Source organism: Garra rufa, chromosome 25, assembly GCF_049309525.1.
Source record: "Garra rufa chromosome 25, GarRuf1.0, whole genome shotgun sequence".
NCBI lineage: Eukaryota > Metazoa > Chordata > Actinopteri > Cypriniformes > Cyprinidae > Garra > Garra rufa.
In genome coordinates this window covers 21,303,651-21,322,813 of record NC_133385.1, presented here as the reverse complement: position 1 = coordinate 21,322,813, position 19,163 = coordinate 21,303,651, and the positions used below count along the sequence as shown (strand labels likewise).

At 35.2% G+C, this 19,163-nt stretch overlaps 1 protein-coding gene across 1 annotated transcript in view; it reads right to left on the bottom strand.

Moving 5' to 3' along the window:
* Positions 1 to 447: 447 nt before the first annotated feature.
* LOC141301198 (cadherin EGF LAG seven-pass G-type receptor 1-like) overlaps positions 448 to 19,163 on the bottom strand; it is a 79,183-nt gene continuing 60,467 nt past the window's right edge. Inside the window, exons 13-35 of the mRNA XM_073831445.1 lie at positions 17,373 to 17,514; positions 16,074 to 16,194; positions 13,914 to 14,097; positions 13,441 to 13,542; positions 12,825 to 12,919; positions 12,509 to 12,718; positions 10,836 to 11,019; positions 10,605 to 10,745; positions 10,293 to 10,503; positions 8,581 to 8,748; positions 8,322 to 8,448; positions 8,030 to 8,230; positions 7,758 to 7,932; positions 6,323 to 6,435; positions 6,131 to 6,207; positions 5,894 to 6,020; positions 5,115 to 5,240; positions 4,861 to 4,997; positions 3,723 to 3,817; positions 3,491 to 3,634; positions 3,188 to 3,400; positions 1,588 to 1,858; positions 448 to 1,505 (exon numbers count right to left, since the gene is read on the bottom strand). Of these exons, the coding sequence (XP_073687546.1) occupies positions 1,481 to 1,505; positions 1,588 to 1,858; positions 3,188 to 3,400; positions 3,491 to 3,634; positions 3,723 to 3,817; positions 4,861 to 4,997; positions 5,115 to 5,240; positions 5,894 to 6,020; positions 6,131 to 6,207; positions 6,323 to 6,435; positions 7,758 to 7,932; positions 8,030 to 8,230; positions 8,322 to 8,448; positions 8,581 to 8,748; positions 10,293 to 10,503; positions 10,605 to 10,745; positions 10,836 to 11,019; positions 12,509 to 12,718; positions 12,825 to 12,919; positions 13,441 to 13,542; positions 13,914 to 14,097; positions 16,074 to 16,194; positions 17,373 to 17,514 (3,389 nt within the window). The 3' untranslated portion in view covers positions 448 to 1,480. The remainder of the gene's footprint in view (positions 1,506 to 1,587; positions 1,859 to 3,187; positions 3,401 to 3,490; positions 3,635 to 3,722; positions 3,818 to 4,860; positions 4,998 to 5,114; positions 5,241 to 5,893; positions 6,021 to 6,130; positions 6,208 to 6,322; positions 6,436 to 7,757; positions 7,933 to 8,029; positions 8,231 to 8,321; positions 8,449 to 8,580; positions 8,749 to 10,292; positions 10,504 to 10,604; positions 10,746 to 10,835; positions 11,020 to 12,508; positions 12,719 to 12,824; positions 12,920 to 13,440; positions 13,543 to 13,913; positions 14,098 to 16,073; positions 16,195 to 17,372; positions 17,515 to 19,163) is intronic.

Here is a 19,163-nt window from a genome sequence, read left to right as displayed (position 1 = left end):
TTGCTGCTTAATATTTTTGAGGAAACTGAATTTTCACAGTTTCAACAGCAGTGTATATTGAAGGAATTTCATAATAGCAACATAATACTGTAAGAGTGGGCATGGCCATTTGTAAATTTTATGGGTCTGGCTTTCGGTCTTGTCCACGTCCAGCTATTTTTAAATGTACAGAACAGCTCGTTTTGCTGTGTGATATGGCAAATTGGTGTGTCTAACCATATTTGTAATGTATTATGAACACAATGGTTTTTAGTGCAAAGAGTTTTACCGTTTACTGCATGTTGTTATTCTTCTCCTTATTTCCCTATAGCCACTAATGAACTGGAAGTCTCAGCCATAGTCTTACTTCTGCGTTGAGGAATAAGGTGGATACCAGAGCAATATTACCAGAGTCGTTTTTGTAAGGGAAAGAAGATACAAGATCATACACATTTTTTAATTAAATCTTTTAAATTCATTTATTTACAATGTTCAAATGTATTATCAGTGCGAAGAGTAAGAATATAAATACCTTATTTTACATGCTGGTATCTAATAACTACGAGCATTGACAAGTACTGGAGGTATTTCATAGATACACATTTAATTCCATGATAATGTGTGTTCACTTAAGGACTACCGATCAATAAATGCTTCTAAACTATTACAGATTACATAGTTACTGACCTGACATCACTTTCACATAGATTGACCTTTAACATGAGTAAAAAGAAACAAACGGCTCCCTGAATTTCTCAGTCTATACTATTTACACAAGAGGTTTGGCAAAGCTACAGTATAAAATAGTCAACAGGCACTTTAGGAATCTTTAGATTCTCTGTTGGTAATTTAGATCCAGAACAAACAAAACAAAACACTGTTTTTCTATGTACAGCACTGGCAGAGACTTTAAGGCATGCTGAACATAAGCGGTAAAATACTGTCAGAGGTAATTACTGTAAAACACAAATGCCCATTGAACCCAATGAAAAGACAATGTGAATGATACTAATAATTTGGCTGGGGGAAAGAAAACTCAAACATTTGGGGCAAAAAAGCAAAGCAACAAATTAACCTACATCTGTTTCAAAAATGCACGGTATATAAAAAACACAATATAAACATTCAAAACAGTGCTGTAAAAATACCACAGTAAACATAAATATTCAATATTGGCATCACAATGAAATCCTAATTTACAATTGTACAAATAACCCTATTACACATCTAAAATACAAAATGTAACTATAAACATTACTTACACATCATGAGTCATGTTTATGACTCTAGATCAGACGTCAGAAAACGTTTCTGTCCTCCTCCAGCTCAACTTGGACAATGTAGCACTTTCTGGAGCTAGCATAGCTAGCATCTGGCTTCCATTTGTATTAAATGAACATTTATAAATACTAAAAACAACTTCAGAGCAGGACCATGTTGTGCTTTAATACTAGTGGGGATTCAGACCCGTTCCAGTTCATTCAGCGTCCTTCACGAAGATTTAGATTGATGTTTCATTGCTGCCACTAGCAAGAGAAAGACAGAGAGGTGTTACATTCAGAATGTGACCAAAGAATTGTAATGATCAAGATTTGACATCCAACTCACTCAGAATCGAAGTCTTCATCCGCCAGGGTGACGGGGCTCGTGCCTAGCTCTACGGTGATCCCGTTCAGTGCAGATTGAGGTGGTAATGGAGGGGGTTTGATGATGATGCTGTTGGCCTCGGTTCCTGAGCGAACGCCCTCGTTTGACCCCAACGACGGAGTCTTTCGGGGGATCTGGGGTGGGTTGTAGTCGCTGAGCTTCTCTCTCAAGCGGTTCTTCATGTTCTTGTCCGTCAGTGGGGGTGGATACGTGATCTTGTTCTTTAAAATGCCTAATAAAAGTCAAGTGATTATAATATAATATAATTTTACATTTTATAATACAGTGCCTTGCAAAAGTATTCATACCCCTTCATTTTTTTTTTTTTCACGTTTTGTTGTTGCATCCTTTTGTTAAACTGCTTTAAATTACTTTTTTCCCCACATCAATCTATACTCCATACACCATAACAAAGCACAAAACAGGTTTGTAACAACTTTGCTGACTACATAAGTATTCATACTCTTTTCTGGGACACATAAAAGTTAGCTCAGGAGCATATTGCTTGTAGATGTTACTACACTTCGAGTGGATTAACCTGTGGCAAATTAATTAGAATGAGTATGATTTGGAATAGCACACACCTCCCAATAAAAGGTCTAACAGCTGAATATGCATATTAGAGCAAAAACCAAGCCCTGAGGTCAAAAGAACTGCCTGTAGAGCTCAGAGACAGGATTGCGTCAAGGCACAGATCTGGGGAAGAGTTCAGAAAAAAATTCTGCTGGATTAAAGGTTCACAGAAGCATGTAGCCTCCATTATCCATAGTTTGGAACAACTAGGACTCTTCCTAGAGCTGGCCTCCTGGCCAAACTGAGCAATTGATGGAGAAGAGCCTTGGTTAGACTGATCAAGAGGTTGATGGTTGAGCTCCATGATCATATATGCCGATCGGAGAAACTTACAGAAGGACAAACATCACTGCAACATTTCACCGATCTGGGCTTCTTTGGTCTGATGAACCTCACTTCCAAGCATCATGTTTGGAGGAAACCAGGGACTGCTCATGACCTGCACAGTAGCATCCCAAAAGTAAAGTAAGGAGGTAGCAGCCTCATGCTGTGGGGCTGTTTTTCAGTGGCAGGAACTGAGGGACTCGTCAGAGTAGAATGAAAGCTCAACACAGCAAAATATAGAGATAACCTTAATGAAAACCCAGTCCAGAGCATTTAGAACTTCAGACTGGGTAGAATGTTCACCTTCCAACAGGACAGAGACCCTAAGCACACAGCAAAAGTGGCTTATAGACAACTATGTGAATGTCCTTGAGTGGCCCAGGGCTTGAACCCAATCAAACATTTCTGGAGAAACCTGAAAATGTCCGGCAGACACCATCTAAGCTGACAGAGCAGGAGGAAAAGAATGGCAGATAACTGCCAAATGTAGATGTGCAAAACTTGTTGCATCATACCCAAAAGACTTGAGGCTGTAAAGGTGCTTCAGCTAAGTAATGAGTTAAGGGTATGAATACTTATGCAATGTACTTATTCCAGTGTTTTATTTTGAATAAATTTGCTATTTTTATTTAGTTTAAATAGTTGTTTAGTTTAAGTCCTTTACCTCTTCTGGGTAACTGGTTGCTGTTTGGCTGACTGGGAGAACTCTCACTTTGAGACACATCTCCATTATGGTTTAATTTATTCCCTTGATGAAGCTCCACATTCACTTTTGTTTCTACCCGCAGCTTCTCTGGACCACCCGGCTCCTCGTTTTCACTGGCTGTGGGTGGCTCTTCTGGCCAGTATGGCTTCCCTTGACTGGACACGGCATCAACTGGAGAACAACATGAGTAAGGTTATCAAACATCCAAGTTTAAATATGGATAAAATGAAGTTCAGAGGTCACCGAAGATGCTGCAGGCACCTTTAGGAGTGCTATGGATGGGCGTTCTCTCATTATTCCATTTGGTCCTCGAGTGTCTGGCCTCATCCTCACTGTCCGAGGAGTGAGAGGAAGCGTAGGAGCTGCTGTGTTCATCCACTGAGAGCTCACTGTCCGAATCTGAGTCTGAATAATAACAGAAAATTATTATTCAGAAGTTATGACACCAGCTGAGCCTTAAAAATAGTTGCATAAGTGTCATTTCTGCCCTCACCTTCTGCTTTTTTACTCTTGTGGAAAAAAAGCGAAGAGTCTCCTTTATTATGCACTACATTTCCACCATTAGACGATATGCTGTGTTTCTTCTCCCTGTGTGAAAATAACATCAAATCTAGGCATTATTACTGAAATACTGCAATTTGGATCAATCATTACATTAAGTGGAATCACTCTAAAGTTATTCTGTCAGATTTTCACATATGCAGCTGCCAATATACAGTTGAAGTCAAAAGTTTACATACACCTTGCAATGCTTAGTGATGCTTCAGAAGGAAGAAGAACTTTTGAACAGGGTCATTTTTATAAATTCAATTATTATTTTCCCTTGTGGACTATATGTAAACATCTTTTATGTGAAGGTCAGTACTAAATAAAAAATAACATGCATTCTATATGTTCCCTCTTATTTTGGTAAAATAAATAACATTTTGCAGATTCTGCAAGGTGTATGTAAACTTTTGACCTCAACTGTAGCGATATTAGACATATGACAACCAGGATTTTTTCTTTCATTAGGTAATGACATTTTCTCTGTAAATGTCATTTGCTAGTTAGAAGTGTGTCTGACAGATAAAACACATGAATTAACACACACTGGATCTAATATGTGATCCATGTAACAGATGACACTGTGCTGTGAATTAGGATACCTCTTACAATACTGTAGGGCTCTGTCAGTGCTTATGGTAAAAAAATATGAGCATTACATATGGCTAAAGTGGGCCCATTGATAGTTATAATGAACTTAGTCTCATCTAAAGATAAGACCTAAGAACCTAATGCCTCTTTGTGATGTTTACGCACAATATAACAAATAATAATTGGTGCAAATAGGTAGGTGAAACAGCTGCCAGCACAGCTGCAGGCAAATACTTCATGAGTTCATGAGTTCATAAATCCAGATATATTTAGACCTTAATACATGAGAGAAAAACCAAGGTCTGAGGAAGTTCAAATGATACACAATTCACGTTTTAAGAGGTTAAAGAGGAAGTATGGAGATATTTCACATCAGCATTTCAAATTAAACAGTCTTATTACACAGGTGTTTTTGAAACTACTTGATTCTGATTGGTCAGCTGTGGCATTCAATATAAAATAACGCCAATTGTAATTCACTCCTGGTGTATTACCTGAGATTGGAAACAAGGTAGCTGCTGCCGTGACTCTTGCCTGATCTAACAGAGCTCTCTAGAGATACAGTTGACTCTCCAATGGTGGTTCGGTACAGACCTCCATCCTCCGTGTAGACGTCACCATTCAGAGAACGCTGGGGCGACAAATGAAGAGACTCGCTGTTAGTGATTTATTAGTAAATGTATTGGGCCTGTACATGAATATTTACATTTTTAATTACATTTTTTTTAAACATATGTTTCAAACTTACTGTAAGTAAGGTTGCCCGTGTTGTACTGGGATCATCAACTGGTACTTTCTTCCCTGTAAAAACACTTTTCAGGTTCCTCCTCACATCTTTGTTGAGAATACAGTGGAAAAAGAAGATGCAAATGCCCTGGAATAAAAAAATACACATTATTATTGATAATTAGTTGGCAGAGACTTTAATGCATTATTATTATTATTATTCATAATTAGTTGTTCATGAGTCACTTGTTTGTCCTGATTAGTTAAACTGGCCACTGTTCTTCAGAAAAATCCTTAAGGTCCCACAAATTCTTTGGTTTTTCAGCATATTTGTGTATTTAAACCTTTTTCAATAATGACTATATGGTTTTGACATCCATCTTTTCACACTGAGTGAAAGGTTCAAATAGTCACTGATGCTCCAGAAGGAAACACGATGCATTAAGAGCCAGGGATGTAAACTTTTGAACAGAATGATGATGTGTACATTTTTCTTATTTTGCCTAAATATCATATTTTTTCATTTAGTACCGTTCTTCAGAAGTTATAGAAGATACAAGTTTACCAGGAGAGAAAAGAATTGTCCCTCAGTTGTCATCAGAGTGAAAAGATGTATCTCAAAATTACAGTCATTGTTGGAAAGGCTTCAAATACACAAAAGATGCTGGAAAACCAAGGAATTTGTGGGACCTGTAAGATTTTTCTGAAGAACATTGGGGAGTTTAACAACTAAACTAAAATTCCCTAATTCTGTTCTGACAAACTGTAAACATTATTTACACATCACATGACCATGTGTACCTGTAAGCAGCTGAGGATGGCAAAGAGGTAGTGGAAGGACAGCACATCACTGTTGACTGCCATTAGGCCCAGCAGCCAGGTGGCGCTGATGAGCAACAGAAGAAGGAAGGCCACTCGAAGAGCAGAGCTACACAACAACAAATGAGAATGTTGAATAAGATTTGCTTTTACCTGCTTCAGGCCATTTGTATTTCAGTATTGTTCAGTTTGACCTTTAAGCGTTCTCGCTGAACTTACATTGCTCCTGACTTTTCTGTTCGCTGGCGCCGTCCACATGCGGCTTTGGCTGCCAGCACAATTAGGACTGTATTTATCTGTTAAACAAAGAGGTTTGTTTTCAATTATTTACTCAAAACCAAATACATTAGCTGGGAGATGAAAAAGAAAGCAGTGTTTCCACTGTGTTAAATAAGAATAAAATTCACTGACCAGCACTACTATAGAGATTGGTCCTGTGATACTCCAGATAAGAGTGTCATAAACAGAGAGCCAGCAGAAGTCTGGGTTTCCATAACCTTGAGGATCCAAACCCACAGCCAGACCTGAGAAGAGACAAATATTCAGTAATAGTGCAGGATCAAGATTTATAGGAGTTTTGGGTGGTCTGAACTCACTATTTAAGACTTGGGCCCTCCCAAGGAAATTACTGAAGGTTCAAACGCTCAGTGATGCTTAAGAAGGAAACACAATGCATTAAGCGCCGGGGGGTGAAAACTTTTTGAATTTGAAGATCAGGGTAAATTTAACTTATTTTTTCTTTTGGGTGTAAGTATCTAAAGATGTAAGTATCTCCTGTAGCTTCTGAAGAGCAGTGCTAAATGAAAAAAATCTATATATGATAAGAAAAATAAGAAAAATGTACATATCTTCATTATGTTCAAAAGTTTTCACCCCTGGTTCTTAATGCATCGTTTTTCCTTCTGGAGCATCAGTAAGCATTTGAACCTTCTGTAATAGTTTCATATAAGTCCTCAGTGTGAAAAGATGGATTTCAAAATCATTGTCATTGTTGAAAAGGGTTCAAATATAAAAAAAAAATGCTAAAAACCCTGCTAAAAAAACTGGTCAAAGCTGGTCAGCAGGCTGGTTTTAGAGGGGTTTTGGACACTTTTTTTGGTCTTAGCTGGTCAGGTTGGGAGACCAGCTAAAACCAGCTACTTCCAGCTTAAACCAGCCAACCAGCCTAGGCTGGTATTAGCAATTTTTTTTCAGCAGGGAAACCAACTAATTTGTGGGACCTGAAGGATTTTTCTGAAGAACAGTGGGCAGTTTAACTGTTCAGGACAAACAAGGGACTCATGAACAACTCCCTGCTGAAAAAAACAGCTAAAACCAGCCTAGGCTGGTTGGTTGGTCTTAGCTGGTTTAAGCTGGGAGTAGCTGGTCAGGCTGGTTTTAGCTGGTGGTCTCCCAGCCTGACCAGCTAAGACCAGCCTGACCAGCCTGGGAAAGTGGCCAAAACCCCTCTAAAACCAGCCTAACCAGCTATGACCAGCTAAAACCAGCCTGGTTGACCAGCTAAAACCAGCCAATCAGCCTAGGCTGGTTTTAGCTGTTTTTTTCAGCAGGGCTATCACCAAACAAAAAACACAGTTGGGGATCATTCAGGTAACAACAAAGTATTAAGAATCAAGTGTATGTAAACTTTTGAAATTATTTTGAATTATTTTCTCTTGTGGACTATATGTAAATGTATTTTATGTGAAATATCTTATTCAGGTCAGTACTAAATAAAAAATAACATGCATTTTGTTTGATCCTTCTTATTTTAGTAAAATAATTAACATTTTGCAGATTCTGCAAGGTGTACAGTATGTAAACTTTTGACTTCAATTGCATGTAATAGCAAAGTATCATACAGTACCAGTGATAATAGCAGGAATCCCCCAGCCAATGGCGTAGTAGAAGCGCATGTGGCCCTGGTTGATGTTACGCATCTCGGTCAACATGCGATAGATGTGCAGCCCCTCCACAAACATCCAGGCAAATGCGCACATGTACGAATAATGTAGCAGAATGGCCACAACTGTACATACAAACTACAAATCAGACAAGAAACAGGTTTAGTATCACATAGAATCACCTAAAATACATCAAATAAAATAATGCTGTTGATATTAGAATCTAAAAACTCACCGGACTGTCAGTCTGATTGATGCCAGTGAGGAAGATGAACTCAGAAAGGAAGATGGCGGCCACCAGGTTCTTGTGGATGCTGTGTAGGTTGGAGTGCAGCTTGCGAAGAATGGCCAGCAGGAGGAAGGTGATGAGGAGGGCCACCAGAGAAGCGGACACTGTTGTGTAGGTCACCACTTTTAGAGGAAGAACATCACCATGCTATGGACAAGATAACAGTGTTTAAAAACCACTTAGCTGGCTGTGTGCTAGCAAAAATCCATTTGAACCAAAATAGCTGCCTGTGTCTTACCTCTCGTTTGGAGATGTCCATGAGGACAGCAAAGCTGGTCATGTGGTTGCACTGGCAGCTGATATGAGTCGAGTTCCTAAAGACCAGCTCACAGCCTTTAGAAGACCAGGCGCCTCCACCAGAAACCCTATCAAACAAACAAAAAATATATTGATTTTAAAATGATTCTACAATCATACCATAAGCAGAGATAGTGCTCTTCTGGCCATAGCTTAAAAATAAAATATTGTAATAATCTATTGATTCATTAAGGACTCACAGGATAGAGTGGTTCCAGTAGACACACACGGGTTTGGTCCTTTCGTGGGTCTCCAGGAGCCTGAAGTTCAGGGTGATGGGTCTTTGGAGTGGGGTGAGGAGTGGTTCTCCATCCTTGTGGACCACCACACTCACTACAGGAGTGTTAATGACAGGACGAGTGGGCAATCTGGGAATGTGTAGAGAACGAGATATGAAAAAGCACCAGAATAAAAAAAGACATTTACCTTGATATCGTCAGATTGGTACCATATTGGTTATCTGCCAGTATTAGAATTATGTTTTTTATTTATCAGTGGTTGATATTTACAGAAGAATGGAAAAAAATAATTAGGACATAAAAATCTATATTATATAAAGTCATAATTAAGAGATAAAATGTTGACATTATGACAGAAATTTACAATATAACATAAAATATACATTTTTGTCAGAATTTTGACTCTTTATGCCATAATTATGCCTTAGTATATAATTTCAGCTTTTTGTTTCAATTTCTATTCATCATACTCTTGACTCAGTATCTCATAATTTTTAACTTTTTATTTCATAACTATGACTTAGTACCTAGTTTTGACTTTTTATTTCTTAATTAAACTTTTTATCTTATAATCTTGATTTATTATGTCAGTTTGCTCTTTCTGTCACATAATTATGACTGTCAAATTTATTACTTATCTCATAATTTTGACTCTTATGTCATAATTCTGACTTAATATCTCATAATTTTGACTTTTTTCTTCAATATTTGGCATTTTATGTCATAATTTTGACTTTTTATCTTATAATCATGACTCAGTATGACAGCTTTGACTTTTTATCTCATAATTTTGACTTGGCATCTCATAATTTTGACTTTTTCATTCAATAATTGGCATTTTAAGACAATTTCATTTTTTTAATCTCATAATCATGACTTAATTTCATAATTTTGACCTTTTATTTTATAATTGTCTAAGTATATCATAATTTTGACTTTTTCCTCAATATTTGGCATTTTATGTCATAATTTCAACTTTTTATTTTATAATCATGACTTATGTATGTCAGTTTTGACTTTCTGTCACATAATTATGACTGTCATACTTATGACTTTTTGTCTCATAATGTTGACATAGTATCTCATAATTTTGACTTTTTCCTTCAGTATTTTTTTATATTTTATGTTAGTTTCGACTTTCTGTCACATAATTATGACTGTCACTTATAATTTTGACTTTTTATCTCATAATTTTGATGTAGCATATCAAAATATTGACTTTTTCCTTCAATATTTGGCATTTTAAGCTATAATTTAAATTTTTTATCTCATAATCATGACAATGTCATAATTTTGACTTTTTGTTTTACTTTCTTCTCAATATTTGGCATTTAAGTCATAATTTCAACTTTTTATTTCATAATTATGACTTAGTATCTCCTAATTTTGATTTTTGTCCTCACTGTCGGCATTTTGTCATAATCTCAGTTTTTAGTCTTTTAATTTGAATCTACTAAGACAAAATGTTATTAAATTTTAATATTAGCTATTTACTAGAATGAAAGTAATTATCAGCTTGCCATTTCAACCGGAGTTTTAATTTCGATGCATCCCTAATTGTTATTTAAATATTACTGATATTAATTGATAAAGTTTTTTTTTGAGCATTGCATCTCTTAAATAAGGAAATCTGTTGTTAGTACTGTATGTAAAATCCCAGGCTGACATTCTACCTAAGACTGCGGCGGTCCGGATCATAACTCTCTGGAAGGAGTCGACCCAGCGACCTGTAGATCATCACCATCCCAACAGCAGGTTGATCGGGTTGTTCTGCATGGCGTCTTTTCTTAATGGATGGTGTTAGATCAATAGTATCTGATCCATCCATACTAATGAAAGACTCAGTTGGTTCAATCTGGGCTGGAGGCTCTGTGGTAAAAGCATCTATAGTGTATAAGACATAATAAAGTTTAGTATTAAGTTTAAACATTGCACATTTCCATGGATATTACTGATAATATACAGAAACAAGTTTCAAAGTGAACCTTTGCTCTTTTTTGCCATGGCGAGCAGGTTTGGGAACACAACAGATGACTCCAGCTCTTTTGAGTACACCTCTTTAACTTCCTGAAATCGAGGAATCTTGTCTTGGTTTGCAGCAGAGTCCAGAAAATCCAATGCAACAACTGGTTGTAAAGAAAAACAATACACACGTTTATATCAACACTCAAAATTGAGCAGAGTAGATGCTACAGGATGGAGAACCCAATACTAACTCATGTTGTCAGTGACGATGGTGAAGGGCCTCAGGTAGGTCTTCTTCGTGTTCTCTACCAGAGCGTTGGCGTACTCCTCAAAGTGATGCAGCAAATGTGCCGTCCCACCATCAGAGCGCTGTATCTTCTCCCAGTGCTCCTTGTTGACAGGGTCAAGGATGGCACTTACAGCTTTAAAGATGTTCTACCACAACAAAGAAGAGTAACGTTCTTTAATACTGGACTATAACCATCCAGTGAACAAAGGTCTGACGGGTTTGGAACGACATGAGGGTGAGTAATTAATGATAGAATTTTTGGGTGAACTATCTCTTCAAACAATTAAGATTTGGATTCCAAAAAGTTTTCAACTTTAATCAACCAGCTGAGAAGCTGAGGGAAGTGCAGTTCAAGAGCTTAGGTAGAAGCGATCATTTACAGTTGAAGTCAAAGGTTTACATACACCTTGCAATATCTGCAAAATGTTAATTATTTTACCTATAAATAAGAGGGATCATACAAAATGCATGTTATTTTTATTTTGTACTGACCTGAACATAGAAGATGTTTACATATTGTCCACAAGAGAAATTGTAGTTCAATTTATAAAAATGACCCTGTTCAAAAGTTTACATACACTTGTTTCTTAATACTGTGTTGTTACCTGAATGATCCACAGCTGTGTTTTTTTGTTTAGTGATAGTTGTTCATGAATCCCTTGTTTGTCCTGAACAGTTAAACTACCAGCTGTTCTACAGAAAAATCCTTTAGGTTCAATAAATTCTTTGGTTTTTCAGCATTTTTGTGTATTTGAACCCTTTCCAACAATGACTGTATGATTTTGAGATCCATCTTTTCACACTGAGGACAACTGAGGGACTCATAAGCAACAATTACAGAAGATTCAAACACTCACTGATGCTACAGAAGGAAAAACTATGCATTAAGAGCTGGGGGTGAAAACTTTTGGAATTTAAAGATTGGGGTAAATTTAACTTATTTTGTCTTCTGGGGAACATGTAAGTATCTTCTGTAGCTTCTGAAGGGCAGTACTAAATGAAAAAATATGATATTTAGGCAAAATAAGAAAATTTATTCTGTTCAAAAGTTTACACCCCCAGCTCTTAATACATCGTTGTTCCTTCTGAAGCATCAGTGAGCGTTTGAACCTTCTGTAATAGTTGCATATGAGTCCCTCAGTTGTCCTCAGTGTGAAAAGATGGACCTCAAAATTATACAGTCATTGTTGGAAAGGGTTCAAACACAAAAATGCTGAAAAACGACAGAATTTGTGGGACCTGAAGGATTTTTCTGAAGAACAGTGGGCAGTTTAATTGTTCAGAACAAAAAAGGGACTCATAAAATCTATCACCAAAAAAAAAATTTTTTTTTAAACTGTGGTTACAACACAGAATCAAGTGTATGTTATATGATCCCTCATGTTTTGATCAAATAATTAACATTTTGCAGATTCTGCAAGGTGTATGTAAACTGACTTCAACTGTATCTTCAGTGCAATAAAGGACAGTTAAATAGCTTTACATGTTTTCTGGACATTTATGGTCATTAGGACCATTAGTTAAGACAACTGGAACTGGTAGGTCATCTTAAACCCATCAGATTAAACTTGAATGTGAAGATACTAAAATCCTGTTAGATTCCGAAAGCGTGAGTGAACGCTTTGAGGTCTATACCTGGTTGAAATCAGCATCATGAGTGGCGGTGAGCTCAAAGCCCTGCTGCAGACTCTCATGCTCTAACACACTGGCCAGCAGATGGTAGGCAGTCCTCACGTCATTCCCAAAGAGACGATCCGTGTGGTCTGTGGCAGAGTGCAGCAGACCTGCAAGGCTTTTTGATCTTTCTCCATCCATTCGAGAAGCATTAGCATGAAGATCCTCACTCTAAGTCACACATGAAGAAAAAAAACCACTGGTCACTTCTAGGGTTGAGTCATTTCTTCCACAACTACAATTCCAACTTGAATCAACCAGCAAAGGAGTCACAAACCTCTTTCTTTAGCTTTGAAAAGCTGAGGGAAGTGCAGTTGAAGAGCTCAGGTGGAAACCAACCTTTATCATCGCTGCAATGGCGGATAGCTGTGCCTGTTAAACGTCGAATAAGGATATATATTGATAAATCATTCATTACAATAAAATTGCTACATACACTAGCAGTCAAAAGTTTGGACACATCTACTTTGTTATTGTTAGTACTTTTAGTTTTCTTAAAGGGATAGTTCAACCAAAAATAAACCACTGATGTCACATGGACTATTTTATCAATGTCCTTACTATCTTTCCGGGCCTTGAACGTGTCAGTTGCGTTGCTGCAGAATCAGAAAGCTCTCGTATTTCATCAAAAAATGATATTAAATTATAGAAATATAACTGTTTTATAATAACGTATAATTATGATCAGTTTCAGACTTTCTACTTCAAAATTTCACATTTAATTGAGCCAGTTTTTATAATTATTTGTGAAATTTACTAGTAATTTCTATTAGAAATCTGTATATTCACCTAAATAAATATAGCTGTCTACAAAAATCTAACTTTTCAAATTCAGTCAAGTGTTCAAACTTTTGATTGACTGTGCAAATTCTTGATTTGATTAAAGAAAGTACCACTGGATCCTTTGGGGCAGTTTGTGGCTGCAGGACCTCCAAACATGGTGCGGGGCCACCAGATACCGTCTTCAAAGGCTTTGGGACAACCATCATAAACCACTAGATAACAAAAAAGTGAGAGTGAGGGAAATCTTGCAAAACAGATGCCATTTAGTGCCTGTAACAAGGCTTATTGCTATGTCTTAATGATAAGACCTTTAGAAGACTCACAAATGTACATTATTTCTGCTTTTTTAACCCCAGGGTCAGTACAGATACTCCATGCTGACATAAAAGCAGTCTCCTCATGACTGGAGTGTATTACACTTACATTTCATCATACTGTGAATGCAAATGTAAGCTAAAATTGAATATAACTTTCATATGTTTGCCCTTATTTATTCAATTGTCAAAGATGTTGTCATACTTTCCATAAAAAATTAGGTTAACAACAGTTAACTGCTATCCTGGTCAGTTGACAGCACACATACCGACACATCCCCCGACTGTCACCTCTGCGAAGGGGTTGTCACATCGGTTACACTGACGACCCACTACACCCATCTTACACGGGCACTGGCCCGTTACAGGGTCACACGTCCGGGAATGCGCTCCAAGGTGAAAACAATCACACGGGTAGCAAGTGTCTGCACCAAGAGGCCGAAAGTAATTGTCCTGGAAAAGGGAGGAAGAGAAATTAATATTGAAGCCCATTTCTGACACAGGATTAAAAAAATAAATTACAACCTCACAATTCTGGCTTTTTTCTCACAACTGCAAGTTTATATATCACAATTCCAGCTTTTCTTCCAAGAATTGCAAGTTTATAGTTAACATCCTGCAATTCTGACTTTACATCTCACAATTTTGACATAAACTCAGAATTCAGAGGAAAAATGGTTGAATAGTGAGATAAAAAGTCACAATTACTTTTGCATGTTTTAATCCCGTGGAAACAAGCTTTCGTAGATTAAAAAGTGTAATATTTATTATGTTTATTTAAAGAAAGTAATAATGTTATTCAACTAAATTTGATGCATTCATTTTTTTAAATGTCTGTAAAAACTTTTAAAAAGTTACAAAATATTTCTATTTTAAATAAATGCTGTTCTTTCTATTCATCAAAAGGACCAATGAAAAAAAATATTTCATGTTTAAAAAATAAAAGCAAAAAAAAAACAAAAACAAATTGCAACCTAACAATTCTGGCACAATTCCTAAGTTTAGAATTAGAGTTAACATTGTGCAATTCTAAGTTTATATACTGAAATTCTGACTTTATATTTTGCAATTTTGACAAATGTAGACAGAATTTAGAGGAATTTTATCCCATGGTGGATTAAAAAGTATATATTTTTTAAAGAGATTAATAATGTTATATAGCAATCTTACATTAAATTTGATTGTTTAAAAGTGACAGTAAAACATTTATAATGTTAGAAAATATTTCTATTTAAAATGAATACAGCTCTTTTGAAATTTTTATTAATCAAAAGGATTCATGAAAAAAAATATTTCATGTTTTTTTTTCACAATTACTTTTGTAATTTTTTATTTTATCCTGTGAAACTATCCTCATAGTTTCATATAATTAAGTACAATAAATCAAATAATAACAAATTTAGAGATACAATTATACATATATTATATATATTAATTTATACATATATATATATATTGTATATACATATATATACATTTTTAAACTAAAGAAATCGTAATTAAAACAAATATTATTAAAGATTATTTTTTGCAGGAAAATACTTTCTACTCTAAAATGTTACATTTAATTCAATATTTACTTGACTTACTAGTTTTTGTATAATTACTTGTGAAATTTACAAGCAATTTCTATTAGAAAATTGTTTCTGGAACCATTTATAGTAAATAAATGTAGCTGTCTACAAAAATCAAACCTTTCAAATTTTATTTAGCAACTTTGCATTAAATATGATGCAATAGATTAGTTTAAAAGTGACAGTAAATCATTTATAATGTTACAAAATATTTCTATTTCAAATAAATGTGGCTCTACTGAAGTTTCTACTCACCAAAAGTTTTCTTTCACAAAAATATCAAAATGCACTATTTTCAACATAATAAGAAATGCACCAAGAATGATTTATGAAAGATCATGTGACACTAATGACTGCTGAAAATTTTGTTTTGCCATCACACTTTAAAATATATTAAAATAGAAAACTGATTTTAATTGTAATTACATTTCTAGTGCTGTCAAATCAATCACATTAATCACAATTTAGTGTTTATGTAACGTGTGTGTGCTGTTTATATTTATATGTATATAGACACATTTAGGAAATAAATGTAATATATATGTATATTTATACTGTATATAATATAAATTATTTTAAATTATTTTAAAAAATATACATAAATATATGTTATGTAAACAAATTTTTTTCGGATGCAATTAATCAATCTGACAGCACTAAATATTTCACAATATGACTGTTTTTGTTTAAATTATATCTTTTTTTAATCAAATAAAAAGTTTAGTTTATACAGCAGTACGCTTAATACAATAAAAGCCACATGGTTCACTTTATGTGAAGGGTGACTGTTGGACAACAACTAGAAGTGACTGGTTTCCCTCGAGAATCTGGAGCATGCGATCACTTGCAGCTTACCTTACAGCTACACTCTCCTGTGGTTTTATTACAGTCCCTTTTGAAGCCTCTGCTGACATCGCAGTTACAGGGCCCACAGGTCGGGTATCCCCACCAGCCGCGAGCACAAGGTTGGTCCCCTCTGTGTGTGTGCGCACAAACGTCAAAGTAAGAGTGAAAAAGAGAAAGAGAGAGTAAAAAAAAAAAAAACAGTAGAGCCTAGTTAAAACTATGTCTTCAAACTTCACAGAATGAGACTCAAAACAGCTTATAACAGAGACTGAGACTGATTGAAAATTTGAAAAGGGGGGCATTTGCTTTGAAATTGGACATGAAATTCTGCTGTAAAATCAAAGCAGTCGATTCTGACTGCGAGGCAAACATGAAATTGCTTGTGTGAAAGCAATACATCATTCTAAACTCGCTTCCTTTGTGATCATGTAAAACAAAGTCTTTTTATGGTAAAAGAGGGGAACGGAAACTAAACCATTTCAAAAATAGACTGTTATATTAGTCTCTTTTATTGAAATTATCTTCTGTGTTTTCCTCATTTTTCGGAGAAGAGTAGGCTATACATTTTATATTAACATTGTTATTTTATTTCATGACAGAAAAATGCTTCTGTTTTCTTTTAAAGTCTGGATAAGTACTTGATAATAACAGCAGTCTGAGAGTGAGAGTGTTATTTTACTTGTTGCATTATAAATAAAAGCCTTACAGTGTGGGAGTCAATGACAAGTGAATTGACCAGAATTAAAAGAAACACTAGAATTAAAAGATCATCCTAACAAACACTGCCAGCATCTGCTATCACAGCTTTCGCCGCTCACAAAACCTTGGCAGTTCATGAAACAGACCGTCAGACAAAAAAGCTGTTGTCAGTCAGCGTGTTTCAGCAAGTACCAAGCTTTAACAAAAAGTCTGGTGATTTTCTTAATCCTAACCAAATCTAAACATTAAAGGGGTAGTTCAACCCAATTATTTTGTGTGTGTTGTGCAATTGTTTCCAAACCTCTATGACTGTGTTTTTTGTACTGTATATGCAATGAAAGTCAATGGGGTCCAGTGCTGATTTGAACCCCTTTTTACTGTATGCACAAAAACAGTTAAAACATTCTTAAAAATATCTTTTGTGTTCCAACGGTAGAAAAAAGTCATACAGGTTTGGAAAGACATGATGGTGAATAAATGATTAGAGAATTGTAATTTGTGGGTGAGCTGTCCCTTTATTGACGTGGATCCTTTTTTCACTCAAGGGAATGCAAAATTATTTGAATGTATATGTGAATGAATGACTCAAAGAGACAGAGACATACTCACTTGTTCTCACAGTATTGGCCATAGTAATTGTGTCCACACTGACAGCTGTAGCCACTTTTGGTGCTGGGTTTGCGGACACAGGAGGAAGTGTGTTCGCAAGGGTTCAAGAGACACGCATCCACACAATCTCTGCCAAAATAACCTGGGAAAAAGGAAAAGAGAGAAAGAGTCGTAAAACTAGACACTAATATTACAGAGGGCTCTAAATGCTCTAAATTTATAATGTTAGAATCATTTCTATTACAATTTTGTATTTTTTCTATTTTATTAAGTAAAAAGTTTAAATTAAAAATTGAAACAATTACATCTTTTATTTACTTATTTTATTTGGAGCATGAACCTGAAATTCAAGCATTTAGAATGTTATAAAATATTTCTGTTTCTGTTCAGATTTCTGTTATTCATCAAAGAATCCTGAAAAAAAAAAAAAATTATATATATATGTATATATATATATATATATACTGTTTTGAACACTGATAGTAATGTTACTTGAGCAGTATATCAGCATATTAGAATGATTTCTGAAGGATCATGTGACACTGAAGACTGAGTAATGGGGAAAGTGAGAACTGAGAAAGTGAATGTGTGTATCAGATTCATAAAACTCAAATCTTAAATGTATGGAAGCCCATTTCTGTCACTGAATAAAAAATTGAAGAAAGGTAATTGTGACATTTATCTCATAATTCTTTTTCTTGCAATTGCGAGTTTACATATAAAAAAGTCTAGATATAAACTCGCAATTCTGAGAAATAAAGTTGCAATTCTAAAATATAAGGTCAGAATTGTGAATTTATATCTCGCAATTGTGACTTTTTCTCAGAATTGGCTTTTTGACTCGATTGTTAAGTTATTAAGTCAGAATTGTGAGATATAAACTCATAATTCTGAGAACATATCAGTTTTTTCCCCCCTCAAAATTGGACTGTATAACTCAAGTTTACATCTCACAATTCAGAGAAAAAAAAGGCAGGATTGCGTGATACAAACTCACATTTGCGAGAAAAATAGTCAGATAAAAATTCGCACTTTGGACATTTTCTTTTCTAATATAAAAACTTAAAATTCGGACGTTCACATTTGCGAGAGAAAAATTCACAATTGCACATTTTTATCTCGTAATTCTGACTTTATTTCTCACAATTGTGAGTTTATGTCATGCAATTCTAAGAAAAAAGTCAGAATTCCACATTTTTATCTCACAATTCTTACTTTATTTCTTGCAATTGGGAGTTTATATCATGCAATTCTGAGAAAAAAAGTCAGAATTGTGAGTTTATATCTAAGAAAAAAGTCAGAATTGCAAGTTTCTGACTTTATTTCTTGCAATTGTGAGTTTATATCTGAGAAAAAAGTCAGAATTGTGAGTTTATATCTCGTAATTCTGACTTGTAATATCACACAGTTCTGAGAAAAAGTCAGAATTGTGGGCTATATTTGAAAAAAAGTCAGAATTGCGAGTTTTTATCTCGTAATTCTGACTTTATTTGTCATAATTGTGAGTTCATGTCATGCAATTCTGAGAAAAAGTCAGAACTGTGAGTTTATATCTCGCAATTGCGAGTTTATATCACGCAGTTCTGAGAAAAAGTCAGAATTGTGGGTTATATTTGAGAAAAAAAGTCAGAATTGCGAGTTTTTATCTCGTAATTCTGACTTTATTTCTCACAATTGTGAGTTTATGTCATGCAATTCTAAGAAAAAAGTCAGAATTCCACATTTTTATCTCACAATTCTTACTTTATTTCTTGCAATTGGGAGTTTATATCATGCAATTCTGAGAAAAAA